We start from the raw sequence: 16,207 nt of genomic DNA, 5'->3' as shown, positions 1-16,207 counted from the left end.
TAGGAACATTTTGACTCAGGTTGTTAACATAAATTGTAAACAAAAGTGGAACCAAAACAGAGCTTTGGGGGACACCTGACCCAACATGTCATACACAGGAGGAAGTGCCACAGTCATGTCCTTTCAGAGAGGTAATTTTCACCCCAGCTCACAGCACGGTCGCTTTATGTCTTTTTATGTCTCTCAAAGGCATACTACTACTAATATAACTCACACATGCTTGGCATTTGAGACGTGGCCTTGAAAATATATATGGCACACCTTGAACTGTATGGAAGGTACAACGTTCAATAACTTTTTCCCTGTCAGATTTTTCCATTAATATCATTTACACATATTTTGATGTAGAGACAATGATTTGTTGTCTTTCAACCTTAGTGAATGGACCCACATGAGTGAATGATACCATACCCCCCATAATTTGCATGCTGCATATGTGGCAATTTTATTTCAAAAGAAGAATGATATCTGAGATCTGGACAACATTGCGTTTTAATTAAAACCTGTCCATGTAACACACTCTGGAAAACACCTGCAGTGATGTACATCACCATGTCAAAAATGAAGAAGGAGCATGCACAGAATGAGAGGATCAAACTGTGTTGGGTCAGGCTCTAATGAGCAACTTCATTGTAGAATTAATATGACTGTAGGTCTTCACAGCTGGAGAAGTCAGTTTATGACACACTGTGCAACGAGATGTCCTCCCACTCCTGCTCCCGCTCTGCAATTGATCTCTGAATTACTTTCTCCTCTTCAATGTCAATGGAAAACTAATTTTGTTTCTGTTAGTCGCTAAAATAGGATGTTGAGAACTCTGGTATTGAGTAAATCAAAATATTTAAAATATTAAGTAATTTATAAACAATAGAACCAGAAAAGTGAGATACTTTCACTTCTGATGCAAATCTACTTGTTAAAAGGTCTTCTTGAATCTTCACTGTCTTGATACTAGTGGAGCCATCTGTTGCATTTTTAAGACTTTACCACTTTACTTAAAGACACTAGAAACATACTATCTGAATCCGCTTCTTACTATGACCATGTGCATGAAGTTATAAAGTTTCACAACATATTTCTCTCTATTTTTTGATTATGTTGCTAGCATTGTTAGTCCAATCTGATTGAACCACATCAAAGAGGACGATCATTATGTTGACCCAAGGAAGCAAATCAGCCAAAATGTTGCATGTTAAACTAAATAAATAAATAAACACATACATCCATGAATATTCAATGTTACAAGGATTTCAGAGAACAGACGAATGATGAAAACAAAACTGTTGAGTTTGCACTGTATTGTAACCATGTCTTGCTGACCTATGTATCATCCTAGTATGTGGGAGTACATTACTGAAACTGAATATGCACAACAACTAACTAAAAAAATGAATATAACGGGATTCTCTTCAAAACATCAACCAATGACAACTTGAGAATGTGAGCTGTGTCGTGTGTTTTCACATGTCACACTGCGCGTGCTGCCCCCACACCAACACCCACGCAGGAATCCCCTGCTACTGCTGCGTCGGTCTGATGGAGAGCCCTCTAAAACAGTCCCTGCGTGATCTCCCACACTGGGCCCCTGTTGGCCCCTCATCTGGCTCCCAGCCTGACCCATAACACCCCCTGCCAAATGAACATATGTAGCGGTGGAGGTGGCAGCAGGCAATCAGCTACCAGATTCTTATTTTTCATACCACACAGGATGCGGGGCAATTGACAAAACATAAGAAAGGTGACGGAGCGTTATGTAAAGAGTGAGGCTTGAGAATAGGGGAGGGAAGAGCCAGGCACGACAAAGACAGATCACAAAAGTTAAGACGGATTTAATTTTTCAGTAGTATTGATATTTCTCACTATTGTCATTCAAAAACTTACTCTGTCAGTATATTTTAAGAAATACACCTGTTCTTTTACATTTACATTTTGATATCCAACTTGCTGTTTGTATAAAAAATGTTAAAATAGTCAGTTGAAATATATAAATAAAAACAACATACAGTAAAATATCACATTTTACACAATCATATACACAAATTTGCATTTTGTTTTGGGGTTGTTGGCTTCATATCCGGGGTTCAGTGCCTGTGAAAATGCAATTAAGTATTAAATACAATGATAAAGGTCAACAAGAATATTGTAAAGACTTAATGATCGTATTTGATTAGTTTCCTCCCTTTCATTTAAAGCATGACTTTTTATTGATTGGATAAGCTGTTACAATGTATATTTCATAGTGTGACTGGTACGCTACCTTTTTTCTCCATCTTACACCAACTCTGGCACTCTTGTCTTGAGGAGAATTGGTTTTGGTTGCCTCCACAGCCCCCATACACAAATGGCCTGCACTCCCCAGAGTGATGGTGAAAGTACCAGAGTAGAACATAGTCTGAGCAGGCCCCTTCTGACATGGGCTCCAGGCAGCGGTCTGTCCCTGAAACTGCATGTGGGGGGGTGGGGTAAGAGTATAAGTTAAATTTGGGGCCTAGCAGTCTCTTGTGGTTTCAGACATTGACTAGGTAATTGCACTTATGCAGTGTGTCATCCCCCTCTCTTTCTTCCCCTCTCTACTGTACTGTTCTTGATATAGGCAGAATACACAAATATAAAAATAATTAAAAAAAAAAATAGTTTATAGCTACATTAGAAATCCGTATCCCTCTTTCTTTCTTTCTTTCTTTCTTTCTTTCTATCTTTCTTTTGTATGTATTTATGTATTTATTTTTTAGCAAATTTAAGGTGTTTGACATCCTGCAAAAACACTCTGAAAACATTTTCAGCATGTCTAAGGAGTTAGTTCAGTGATATCAACTTGAGATTACTTAGAAGACAATATAATTGGGGTCATAAAGACTCCAGGAGATAAAAACCTGTTGTACCTGTGGGTCAGGCAATTGTATAAAACCAACACATTCTTCTTTGCTGTCTTAGAGTGAGTTAGAGCCTAGCTCCCTCAAAATTGCCTGTCAACAACTTCAAATGTCTCTTAATGACTTGATCTATGTTTGAAGTATGTATGAAAATAGAAACCTTGACATGGTTTATGCATTACGTAGCTTATAAGTGAGAAGAGCAGTCAGATCTCCTATTGAAGTGGACAGTTCATGCTTCATGATAACTCTAAACACAACAGTGCTGACACTATCTTGGATTTGACTTGATATAATATGTAAAAACATTTTAGACAGAAAATAAGTGAACTTCTCAATGTGTCTGACTACTCCGAGAATATGAATGACAATCAGCTCAGTTGTGGGTGCTATTAATGTACTGTTATATTTTCATTCATCACAACATTCATTATACTTTAGATCTGTATTTTTATCATATATTTATAAACTGCCTCAAAGAATCTGCCACAAGCTGTCGAACATTAATAGATTATGGTTTGGTTTTTGTCGTTCCCTCCCACGTAGTGTTCTTAACCATTTCAAGTAACACATTACTCATAGATCATACAAATTAGAGGACAAAATACAAAGAACACACGTGATAGAGTAAGCAAAGAAGGGAAAGAGGAAGGGAGGTAACAAAGATAAACAGAAAATCTGTTGTTTGGGTCACTCACCAGCAGTGTTTGTGCCAAAAACCCTTCTTTTTTTCCTCTGGCCCAACTTTATAGTCCCTTCCTCAAGAGAGTCTGAAGACCAGAAAACACATCAATGAAAAGACCAACACTTTCTCCAAATAACTGAGCAACATGTCAACATTTTTGAGTTCTTATGCAAGCTCTTTGTAAATCTGCGACACAAATGATACAATTCATACCATACTGCCGATAATCTGATTTGATCAGGCAACATGCCTAATATTCCGAAAATGGAAAAGTTCCATCAGAGACACTTCTGTCAATTGACCAATTATGGAAAGCAGTTATATAGTAGAAAAGGATACAGAAGAAAAGGTTTTACTCTGTGAGGGAGCTCTAAATGAGTCTGAGCAGCAACTAAGATTTTGCCATAACAAACATATGCATGACCATTACAACTCAGCTAAAAAACACAGAAACACTTGCTGTGGGAGCAGACTGTGTTGGAATGAGTGAACCAGCAGAGTAAAGAAGTGTCAGGTTATAATGGCCTTGCACCTGCAAATGATTGGGCATCACTAGTCAGCTGATAATCACAAAGCTGGAAAATGAGCTAGTGATTGTGAGGCATGAATGAATCGGCTAATACAAGCTTGACGTCAGTGCCTGAATAAACACTATGCTTCATTTGTCTGATGAAGTTACATGAAATATAAAACTCACACTTAACTGGGCAGGAATTTCTGCCTGTTTTAACATGTTATTTCACAAAGTGCTTTTCCATTCCTCATGAAGGAGTTTGAGTATTTCACACTTAAGCACCCACACAACTGATTTAAAGCATATCAGGATTCATTGTTTGGGGCTCAATGTGATCAATGGGATTGAGTTTGTCTGAGGAGCAAGCAGAGGAAAGAGCTGATAACTATCTTTAAAAACAGCAAAAAGTGTGTATTGATATGAATGATAGTCAGACTTGGAGGTAAAATTCAGTGCAGAAGCTGCTAGATTTAGAAAAATCTTTATTTATAGATGGCCTTGTCTATTTATGGCAATTCTTATTGCGTGTGTCGCATTGTGTCTGAGCACATTTATTATTTTGTGCACTAAGCTAAATGTCACTGTTCCACATCTAACACTTGTAATTAGTGAATAAACATGACGTCATTGACAATGGGCAATGACAGACTCACTCTTTGATGGTTTTCCTGGTTATAGTTGCTACAGCAAGAATTACAATAAATTGGGATGTAGAAAGGAGAAGACATTTTGCCTGGGGGCTATGTGCACTAATGAGCTTCATGAAATATTGTGTGATCTCTTGCTACATGTTGACCCTTTGTTTAACTGTGTTTGCATTTTGTCTTCATGCTGATGCAACAACTACAGTCTGAGAGCTGCAAGTCTTAAGTGTGTTGCTGTGTAATTGACCCTGTCAGATCTCACTGCTCAATATGTTTTTACTGCACGAGTAAACTGATTTGGATCAGAGTGTTGACAGTGTGTAAAACCATATATAGTTATGTAGTCAGTGACGCAACCTGTAGTCAGCCACATAACACTTTGGGTCCATTTCACAAAAACAATTTGCAGGCACTATTTACAAGCAGATTTCAAATGGTGGTAAACATATGTTTCACAAATCACTGTCACTTACAAATAAAAATACAGTGGCCTGTATTGCTTTTGCATGCTCATGCATGGGCCCAAGTGTAGTAATTTGATTAGTGTAATGTGTCGAAATCAATAAGGGGATCAAATGATATGTTGCTGCTAATGGCAGCTTGCATGTTGCAGTTTTGGTGACTCATGCCACTGGCTGTCAGGTGTCCATTTGGAATGTGGGTAAACTGTTGACTGAAACTGTGTTTGAAGTGTCCCAATATATCTCTAAGTGTAGTTGCAAGCTGCCCTAAGGATGGTGCTATAGAGCACAACTGAATGGTGTGACCAAGCAGGTAGCTCTTGATCTGAAAAGTGAAGCCAATATTGAAGTGCTTTACATCTGCTTTCTTTCTCATGACCAGCAGGGGGAAACTCCAGTGGCTTCAAAAAGAAGTCAGATTGTATGGAAATCTATGAGACAATGACCCTACTTCTCACTTGGTTTATTACATTAGTAAACACTTTCCTGATGAGTTTATTATCTCAATCACTATTTTCAAGTCTTCTTCATTCAGTAAATTATGGTCCCATTTAGAGTATAGACAATAATAGAAAATAGATGATAATACAGGGTATGCTTAAGGGCATGGCTGCGTTATGATTGATAACTCATTTCCATGGTAATAACTTTGATTACATAATGTATCCATGTTGTAACCCCAGACTAACAGAGTATAGTCATAACTATTTCACAGTGTGTTTTCAATTGTTCAAAGTTAATTGTAACATTTTTAGTCGCCAAATAGTCTTGTTAAGTTCAACAGAGTACAACAGAGTAATTTTGAAAATCATATTTTAGTCTCAGCTGTGCATTTAGCCAAGAGGTGTGGATGCTGCTGATAGTTACTTGTGTCACGTGTATATTAAATTATATTATTATTACCAGTGCGGTTTGGTGGGGTCCCTTTTTCTCCCAGGATCACAGGAGCAGGACTGGTCATTTCTCCATATTCTTCCTCTTCCACTTCTTCACCTTCATCTTCCACCTCTTCCTCATGGAGGTCATGAGAAACTGATGTTACTACATCTTTTGCCCCTTTTTTATCATTGGTCACCGTGGTTGTTCCATTTGTATCCTCAGACTTTACCATTAACTTGTACTCCAACCCTGTAATGATCCAAACATATTCACATCCACATTCATTGATTGTAGAAGCGCCACATAAGAATGTTGTTTTAGTTAAAACTTAAACTATACTTTCCTTGCAACAACATACCTTTGAAATAATGGATTCAGTGACAGACGTTTGTGTCTGAGGCAAGTAAATCAAAATTTCAAGTAGTTTCAACATAGGCTTTAGTTTCTTAGTTTGTGCCATTATGACCACCACTTCATTCACTAAATATGCTGTGGTATAATGACATGTGGTTTCAACAAGCAGTCAGTAAGTAGGCTATTCATGCTGAAATCTATGCATTTTTCCCCACAAATATAAACACATTCTCTCATCACATCATCCCCTACAAAAGGTGATTACACATGTCTGAAAAGGAACAGTGTGTCACTATAAACGGTAAACTGGCTACTTACTGCATAAAAGTTGCAGTTTATTAAGGGATGGATTAAAATCATGGAGCAAATTACATGATGCTAATAATTTTGGATATCAGCATTCAGACTTGCTAAACACCTAAGGAAACTCAAAACTGAAGTAACTTATGAGCAAGTTCTGATAATGGCAGAAAGGCTGAAGATAAGCTGAATCATCCTTTAAGTGTTTTGTAAGTGTTGTGGATTCTTGGTGAGGCATCTACTTAATGGCAGTCTTGTGTTTGTGAATGGCTCTACTGTTGCCGGCACCATGGTGTGTGTTCCTCTGAGAGAACATAACAGATGGCACAACACACACGGGTGCCATGCTGCTGCCGCAGGAGCTCTACAACAAACACTGACACACATACACACACACACACACACACACACACACGCACACTTACAAAATATGTAGGTCTATCTGGGGGCACACGTTTATTCACTCTTGGACACATGCACATGCACATGCAAGTACAAGCACACATAGAGGGTTCAAAATGTCCATGCAATATGACACCCACACACACACACACACAAATGTGGACCCTTTCTCTCTCTGTCTCTCTCTCTCTCTCTCTCACACACACACACACACACACACACACACACACACACACACACACATATGCATACACACACATTTACCACATTTTTCTGCCATCTCCTTGGTGACCAGCTCCTTCACTTTGTCAGCCTTGACACAGAAAAGGACAATAATCAATAATTTCATTAACTTCCAAACTTTGCAAAGTATATTTAAAAAATGTGATTGTGTCAATGTGTGTTAAACACATACTGAGAGTCCAGGCTCTCCCTTAGCCCCCTTTGCTCCATCAATCCCCAATGCACCCTACAAGAAAAACACATTTACACATTCATACCACCAACAACTTTACAGTTTTTGTTTACTCTTGCTGATCTAATAACGTTGATTCCAGGCAGTAGAGCCTGGAGAGCCAGATATTTCCCTCAGGAGTTGGCAGAGACTAAAACAGAGCTAAAAGTAGAGTTAATATTGGACTTATATTAACCAGGTGACAAGAAACATGACTCCAAATGAATGATAATGCTGCTCCATGTTTGCTGAATGTGTAAATAGACAACTATATATTCTATTACCATATTCACCATATCAATTTATCAACAAGGTTATCATATGTCATTGTGTGTTCACAGCTTTAGTCTGCTCTCAAGTGGCCAAAAAAGTCTATTTATGCAGCTCTAAACAAAATTTCTGTTGGTATTGACAACATGAGTGTGAGCTGGCTCATGCTAATACTGTGGTTGAATACTCACAAAATATTTTATGCAATGAAAAGGTGTTTTTTTATAATACATAAGAAAACAGAAACCCCACACAACATTCTTTAACTTTTCAGTATGTAAGTAAAAAAGTAAAAACCCTCCATGGTAAGATCCACTGAGTTACAGAAGTGACTGGGACAGAGGAGAGCTGGTGGGAAAGAAGTGAATGGGTGTGTGTTCATATATGACTCTTACATTCTCTCCTCTTTTTCCAGGAGTGCCAGGTAGTCCCCTCTGACATGGTTTCGGTCTCCCTCTTCTGCCCCTGTCTCCCTGTTTCACATAAAAAAGTGCACACAAAGAAAACACTCTATAAGTTTCTTTAAATCTTCAACACAGAACTTTTATGTTAACAAGGGGGGAAAAAAACGCAATGCAGCACAACTCATCCCTGCTCATCCATTTATGCTTCTGAAAGGTACAAACGACAGACCCCTCCCAATTAGGTCCGTCCTCCGAATATCCTCATTAGAGGTTTCCAGCCACTCTCTGTCAACACTGAGAGTCTAGTAATTGTAGCTGAAAGGCACTAATTGAGTAAGATATTACTTGAAAGCTGGAGACAGAAATAGACCTCTGTGTATGTGTGTGTGTGTGTGTTAATTAAGGACATGTCTCTGCTGTATCCACTGCTGCAGTGTACAGAGCGCATGCTGCCATTCTCTCTGAGCTAGACGCAGATGTGGTGATGACTGTAATCAAGCTCAGCTCATCCTTCTGTCCACTGTGTTCAGTCTTTTTTCTTGTAAGCTGGACTTTTTGCATTGTATGTTTTTTTAAAGTGACAAAGTATATTTTTTATAGCTATTAACGTCCCATTACTGATCGACAATGACCTCAATGTGTTGCAAGACCTAACTACAGACTCATTTGTCCTGTGAATATCTCTAACGCAGATCTATTTCATATAAATTATAGACATGAAGTACCGTCAGTACAAATAATGTACCGTATATATAACTTTATAGTAGCTTTGGCTTTACAGTGCTGTAGTACTGCTGTCACTATACTATGAGTGTACAATTCTGTTTCTGATAGTGGTATTTAGGCTTGTGATTGGGTGAATACTCTCTCTAAAAACATGGAAACAGTATTCCCTCTATATAAACTTCAACAATATAATTGGTTTGCACCATCTAGTGAAAAAAAAGTCTATGGAGGAGTGGTCAGCATCAACCTTTTTTAAGACAGTCATTATAAGGTTACAACTCATGAAACAAGTTGGATGTGCATGTTTACATTTTATTGCTACCTATTATATGAGATGAAGGCTTAATCATGTTATTTTTCTTGAGATATCAAATACCGTTTTCATTTCATGTTAGATGAGAAGGTTGATATCATTTTCATGTGTTCATATGAAAACAGGTGTCGGTTAGCTTAGCTTAGCATAAAGACTGGAAACAGGGGGAAACAGCAGAAAATTCATCTAGCAGCACCTCTTAACGCTTTATATCTTGTTTGGTAAATCTGTACAAAAACTGATGTGTAAAAATTTGCTGGTACTGGACTATTTCTTGGCTGGTTGCAGTGACTTCCTTGATTCTCTGCAGGCAACCTTGTGGTGACTTCAGGAAGTTCACTGCAGGTAGGCTGATTTTATTACCTTTGAACAACGCCAGGCTAGCTGTTTCCCTTTGTTTCCGGTTTTATACTATGCTACTGTCTGACAGATGGACAGATAAAAGAGTGGTATCTATCATGTCTGGCAAAAAAGAGAGGCAGTGTATTCCCAAAATGTCCAACTATCTCTTTGTGAATCTATCCTTGTCATCTCAGCCTGACAGATCTGACAATGTCAGGGGAGATCATGGATCAAAAATTTTACTGTAATGAGGATCCGACAGGCAGAGATGGCATTGCCTTCCAATTAGAGGGACAACATTCAAATACATGCTTGTCAGAAGAGAACAGCTAGACTCATTCATTTTCACCTAGAGAAAATTGAGCAGTTAAGTTGTGATTATGAGAACAGTTACAATACACGATACAATGAGATAATTAAACTGTAATATGTATATCCATTTTCTTTCCATTTATCTGCACAGTAATGCATTATCACTGCAGAACAAAGATACAAACTCAGCCGTATATATCCCCAAGAGAAAGCAGGTATATTGAACCTTTGGTCCTGTGTCCCCACGGGGCCCTGGGGATCCCGGTGGTCCTTCATCCCCATCCCTTCCTAGAATCCCTGCTGACCCCTTAAAGCCTGGGAAACCTGGGAAACCTGCTGTACCCTGGACGGAGCAAGAACAATGTTTGGGAGTAAATGAACACATTATGGTTCCTTTCTTTGCAGGGGAAGATACAAATGCATTTTCCTGCTTGTTTACACAACCTAAAAAAGAAATATTGAAATAGTGAATTTCAATTTCAATTTCAATTTTTAATGGGAACTGAATTGTGAACACATAATTAATAGTGGAATTGGATTAATGATGACTAGTGATATTGCTGTTAATTTACTTACCTTATCCCCTTTCTCTCCTGGCTCTCCATCAACACCATTAGTCCCTCCTACTCCTTTGTCACCCTATAAAGAAATATCACACATTTGTTTACATTTGGTAAAAAGATGAAGAGAAATGTTTGTGAACACATATGTGGATATACCTTGCGCCCTGTGAGTCCATTAAGTCCAGGTATGCCAGGGGTTCCAGATAAGCCTGTATCTCCCTGTTTTGCAAAGACACAATGTTGACATATCACATGAAAAGAACGATCACGATTCGTGACAGAACCGCTGTGGTCTAATCAGACAACCTAATTCAGGTCTAACCTTATCTCCATCCAGACCTGGACTCCCAATGCGACCTGGTAAACCTCTGAATCCCTATGAAAGCATATGACAGATATCAAAACAAGCACAACAGTCGAGTCTGGAGGATAAATAATCAGTGGGAACAGAAAGACAAGTGTGAGTATCTGCTCAAGTGACCTTCTCTCCCTTCTCCCCTTTGGCTCCTGGTAAGCCTGGCTCCCCTGAGTCACCCTGTACAAACAAAAACAAAACTAAGTAATATGATGTTGAATGAGCAAATTATCATATTGTATTTAGCTTCCCACTGTACCTGATTGCCCTTCTGGCCTTCCAGTCCTATGTCTCCTTTCTCCCCTTTGGTTCCATCTACTCCATGATCCCCGTTGCGACCCTTAAAATCATCATAGATATTATTTAATTCCCTCATTGTAATACATAATATTGGCTCCTGTATGATTATTTGTGCTGTTTACCATTACTCCATTGAGTCCTGGCTCGCCTGGATCTCCCTGTAGGAAAGAAAACAAATTCACCCACAGTACTACAAAGAAAAAGTATTGAATGGTCAAAGTAACGTTGCAGTGTTGAGAAATTACAATAAACTCTTACTGACCTTCTGGCCTACTGGTCCTCGTGCCCCAAATCGTCCCAACGCACCCTTAGTCCCGGCATCACCTTTAACGCCCTTTCAAAACAGTTAAAATAGTTTCTGTAATAATGACATTGATTTTGTATCAGGTGACAAATTCAGTGTCACTGATGATCATCTAAGTGTCAAACAAACTGTTAATGGTTTATCAGAGATTTTAACATGACTAGAGTGATGTCACTGTTGAGGTGTCATGGCACTGAACCATTAACTTTTCACTTTTCACTGTGAAAAGCATGGGGAAAAGCATTAAGATGTAGTACCTTGAATCCAGGGGGACCATCTTCACCCTTTTCTCCTTTATCTCCATCAAAACCCGGTAGGCCTCGCTCACCCTGAAACAAACCAAATGGGAAAATAAACACTTTATTCACATTACTTCACTTGTACAACAATCGTAATAGGATGACGACAACTTATATAAGATCTCACCGAATCCCCTTTGGAACCCTTAAATCCACGAGGCCCTTGCATTTGAAGCACACTTCCCTGTAGAAAGGAATGAAATTGTGAATATGAGGTGCAATCAATATAGTTTGCAACAAATAAAGCAATTAATATGCATTTATGTATATTTGTGTGTTTATGTTTGATCTTATATGATATTCAGTACTGCATGTGAAGCCATGCTGCTATTTGTTGTGCACCTGTGATGCATCAGTGCCAAAGTTAAATAAACCAACTGTGCTTCACCAATAGACCAACATGAAAATCATCATACCCGTTCTCCTCTGACTCCAGGTAACCCACGGTCACCCTGAAAAGAAAGATCTTTTTTTAAATAACTCTCCAAACATGATTATTTGAATTCCAGGTGTCAACAAAATACATTTTGCATAATTTGCAAAATTATACTACAATTTCACTTACTTAGTGAGTAAGTGCTGCCATATTAACACGGGTAAAGATTTGATATTTTATGTAACAACAACTCACCTTTTCACCTTTGTTGCCACGCAAGCCTTTCGGACCCTAGAACATGAGGGAATGCAAAAGAAAAATTTTGTCTTGAAGTGAACATGAGTGGAATTAAAATGCTCTCAGATCATTTTCCATCAAGACACACTTACAATATTTCCTGGAGTTCCTTTAACACCCGGAGTCCCTGTATCACCCTGAAATAAAACAAGTATTTAACACAATAAGCCAACATTACTGTTATGTTAGTTTGTTATGTGTTGTGTGGATAAAACTAGTCATCATTTGTTTTGCTTTGAATGCAAAACATCAGAGATGACAAAAACTATGACAGAAGATCCCAGCAGATAATACCCAATCCTAAACTGTTATGCTATGCTGCCTGTTGCTGATCACAGCGCATGTGTGATGTTTTACATAACATGAGCTGAGAACAGGAATTTTTACCTAAAACTACACATACTGTCAACTAAACCTGGTAAAAATGTTGCTCAGCATCACTGATACACAATAGTGGACGTTGTCTGATGCTGAACTCACTCTTCTCCCAGGGAAGCCAGACAACCCTCTGCCCCCAGGCTCTCCTGGAATACTGTCACCCTGATGAGAATAAGATAGTTGTAATTAACATTTTATACATTGCACTATTTAGAATTAACAAACACAATTGTAAAATTATGATGGTATAAACACATTTCTTACAAAAATATGTGACTTCTGCATGCATACATCAATACTTTTAATTTTAACTAGGTGGAACCTGCTGGTTTGTTACAGAGAAGCTGCCTCATAACCAACTCATACCGAGCAAAATACCATTAGTTTTAAATGAAATAACATGATGTGATATCATCATGATTCATTCTTGACCTTAGAAAAATTAATTCTCAAAGGTACAACTTGCTAAGTGTTTCTCTGATGACATCCTTGAACAGACACTGGCGTCATAATAATCTCCCTCCATCACAAATGTGCGATTGAAGTTCTATAAATGTGACATCAACAAAATAACCTCCAACTGAGAAAATCTATTCACTGAGAAACAATATGTAGTTGAAACCTTTGGGAATAAAATTGGATTTGAGAATGTATTTTGTAAAATATTTGTACCTTTTCTCCTTTTACTCCGGACACACCAGGAGGACCCTTTATTAGAGAGATGCAGTAGTTGCAAAAAATATGGTTAACCTTCATTCCAGTTTGCAATCAGGTATAAAAATGTAGGGGGAAAAAAGTAAAGGATGCATAGCTAACCTGAGGTCCTAGTGCTCCTCGAGGTCCAGAGGCTCCTGGTGATCCGTTTTTACCTCGTTTACCCCTCTCTCCCTGCATCAACACACATACAATCTGGCCTTGCTCCACTTTTCATACAGTGAAGTAATACAGTTTCTTTGAAACCAAATGTCACAACCTTCTCTACACCTGTTTCTCCATATTATACTAATTTCATTCACACTCAAACATCATTTATTTACTCAACTCAACTCAACTCAACTTTATTTATATAGCACTTTAAAACAACCACAGCTGAAACAAAGTGCTGTACATAAATAGATAAGTACATACTTTCATTCTCCTGTCTTCTAACTTGTAGGATGATATAAGATGATGTACCTCTCTACCTGGATTTCCTGGGTCACCATGGAGACCCCTAACTCCTGGGATACCCTGGAAGCCAGGGTTACCACGGATACCTTGGATGCCCTGAGCACCTGGAGGCCCTGAATTGCCTGGTTCACCCTATTTTAACGCATGGAGAGAAAAAAAAGAAAAAAAGAAAAAAAAAGAAAAGTGTTGGCAGACAAACACAGTTAAAGGTCACTTGTTTCATGTAATCTTATTATTCAGCTTGTCTATTGCTCTTGAATAATTGCTTTCAAATAAAGTACTTCAGGTCTTTATCAATTTATATGCTCATACACAATTGAAGCAAATGAATCTTTGGGCCAATTAAATTCTCCAATTTAAAATTGTAATGAGAAAGTCAATTTAGACCTGTCAATCAAAATGACCATGGCTTTGTACATTCCTTTTTTTTTTTTTTTTTTTACAGTGAATTTTACCTTCTGGCCTGGAGGACCAGCCTGGCCTTCTGGCCCTCTGTGACCAATGCCTGGCTCTCCCTGAACACACAAAACAAACAAAATGTTTCACTTTTGTGCCTTTAAATGACAATCTAAACTCCCAAGATTTTCTGTCAGAAATCATAGAAATCATGATTATACATGAACCTTGTACATACCTTTTGCCCTTTTTCGCCAATTTCACCCTGAAAAGTGGATGAAAAGAGCATATATCTGTTATAAAGTTGGAGTGCACCTCAAAACATCCTTTTTCGTGCACCAGTATAAGCCAACAGAGAGGAATTTGAAATAAAAACCCCACAAAAGTATAAGCAGACTTGTCAGTATGTTTAACAAGGGGAATTATTCATGTCTGCTTTAATCTACTGTCTCACAGTCAAACAGAAATAGAGCAGGGGACATCAAAGACCTGGGCTCGACTGGCTTTACTGACAGGCGAGACAGGAGAGAAGTTCTCCCTAAGCTCTGATGTCATTTACTGACGCAATGTGGGTAGGCGGGGAGAGCAACGATGATATTTTTATGAACTGGTGGCACATTTCATGTGACAACTGTCATTCCTGTTCTATGATCTTGGGATGATGATGAAAACGATGCTTTTAATCAGGATATTCAGTAGGAAGATATCAGCGAATCTTGACAATCAGAAGATATGTTTCAGTTTAAAGGGTCCCACACAAATGACAAAACAACAGTTCTCCCCTCTAGTGGTGTCTAGCCAAAAGACAGTAATGTTGTTATGTACATAGGTTCAGTCTCTGAAATTTCTGCCTCCACACCAGTACAATGGAGGACTGTGGCATTGTGTTGTGGGGTTCATCATTGAAACTTTAAACTCTGCTCATGGTGTGGCCCGTGGCATGGCAGTGTCAACCCTTATTATTGGATTGATTCCCATGAAATTTGGTGTTGAATTGTAATAACTTTGGCCATCCACTGAATTTCATAGCATCATCATCATCAGGTCAAAATCTTAATTTGTCCAATACTTTGGTTTGTGATGAAATGACATGCCCATCAGCCTCACTGCACAAGTGTTTAGTGCTACTGTAGTTGTCTTCTATTTCTGATTAAGTTTTTCTGGATGAAATATTATTATTATACATTTCAGGACGGGAACCTTATGTGTGGCTGATTTTATTTGTAGTGCACGGTTCAGAAGTTATTTGTTGGCAATGTAATGTAAGATGTTGTGTTCTTATGTTCTTATGTTTAACAAATGTTTCACCACTGCAACTGTATTTTAGTGTTTCATAAGTTTATGTTGGCTGGGTACTACCTACTAAATATCAGCATTTTATCATTGTCACTCAGCCTCTCAGAGCTCCTAGCATAGATGCAAACCCTTTCTCTTGTTAAATGTTATTTTTCAAAGCAGTGAGCAACACTAACTAAATATCCATTCACCATAATTGGCAGCGACAGAAATCAGACTTAAAACCTGGAATTTGACTTGCCAAATTTGAACAATACTTTTCTCTTAGATCTTGTCGTTGAGAAAAAAAAAATCAAAATTAAATGTTTCCCATCATAACTTTTTTTGATTGTATGTGGCTGTAACAGGATAATTATGTTTATCACAGCTTCATCAGATTTTAAACAGTTTTATTCACCTTTTGTCCTCGTTTTCCATTCTCACCTGGTTGTCCCTATTGCAAAAAGAAATATACAGTAAGTTAATAATTAACTTTTACATAATTAAACTGGACATGTAATTGATCTATTTTTAAATTATAACAGGTAATGAAGGGTTTTA

The 16,207-nt window shown here is 38.1% G+C and overlaps 1 protein-coding gene across 1 annotated transcript in view; it reads right to left on the bottom strand.

Moving 5' to 3' along the window:
- Nucleotides 1–1,417: 1,417 nt before the first annotated feature.
- Nucleotides 1,418–16,207, bottom strand: part of col7a1l (collagen type VII alpha 1-like) — a 54,428-nt gene continuing 39,638 nt past the window's right edge. The window contains 27 exon segments of the mRNA XM_053313784.1: nucleotides 1,418–1,629; nucleotides 2,258–2,443; nucleotides 3,572–3,643; nucleotides 6,081–6,305; nucleotides 7,377–7,425; nucleotides 7,528–7,581; nucleotides 8,232–8,309; nucleotides 10,160–10,276; nucleotides 10,510–10,572; nucleotides 10,653–10,715; nucleotides 10,819–10,872; nucleotides 10,978–11,031; nucleotides 11,111–11,191; nucleotides 11,274–11,309; nucleotides 11,414–11,485; nucleotides 11,713–11,784; nucleotides 11,882–11,938; nucleotides 12,171–12,206; nucleotides 12,386–12,421; nucleotides 12,520–12,564; nucleotides 12,908–12,967; nucleotides 13,478–13,513; nucleotides 13,622–13,693; nucleotides 13,982–14,107; nucleotides 14,431–14,490; nucleotides 14,610–14,636; nucleotides 16,065–16,100. Of these exon segments, the coding sequence (XP_053169759.1) occupies nucleotides 1,418–1,629; nucleotides 2,258–2,443; nucleotides 3,572–3,643; nucleotides 6,081–6,305; nucleotides 7,377–7,425; nucleotides 7,528–7,581; nucleotides 8,232–8,309; nucleotides 10,160–10,276; nucleotides 10,510–10,572; nucleotides 10,653–10,715; nucleotides 10,819–10,872; nucleotides 10,978–11,031; nucleotides 11,111–11,191; nucleotides 11,274–11,309; nucleotides 11,414–11,485; nucleotides 11,713–11,784; nucleotides 11,882–11,938; nucleotides 12,171–12,206; nucleotides 12,386–12,421; nucleotides 12,520–12,564; nucleotides 12,908–12,967; nucleotides 13,478–13,513; nucleotides 13,622–13,693; nucleotides 13,982–14,107; nucleotides 14,431–14,490; nucleotides 14,610–14,636; nucleotides 16,065–16,100 (2,079 nt within the window).

The sequence above is a fragment of the Scomber japonicus genome, chromosome 23 (assembly GCF_027409825.1).
Source record: "Scomber japonicus isolate fScoJap1 chromosome 23, fScoJap1.pri, whole genome shotgun sequence".
Taxonomy (NCBI): Eukaryota; Metazoa; Chordata; class Actinopteri; order Scombriformes; family Scombridae; genus Scomber; species Scomber japonicus.
The sequence above is the reverse complement of the archived record's forward strand: the minus strand, read 5'-3'. Positions and strand labels throughout refer to the sequence as shown.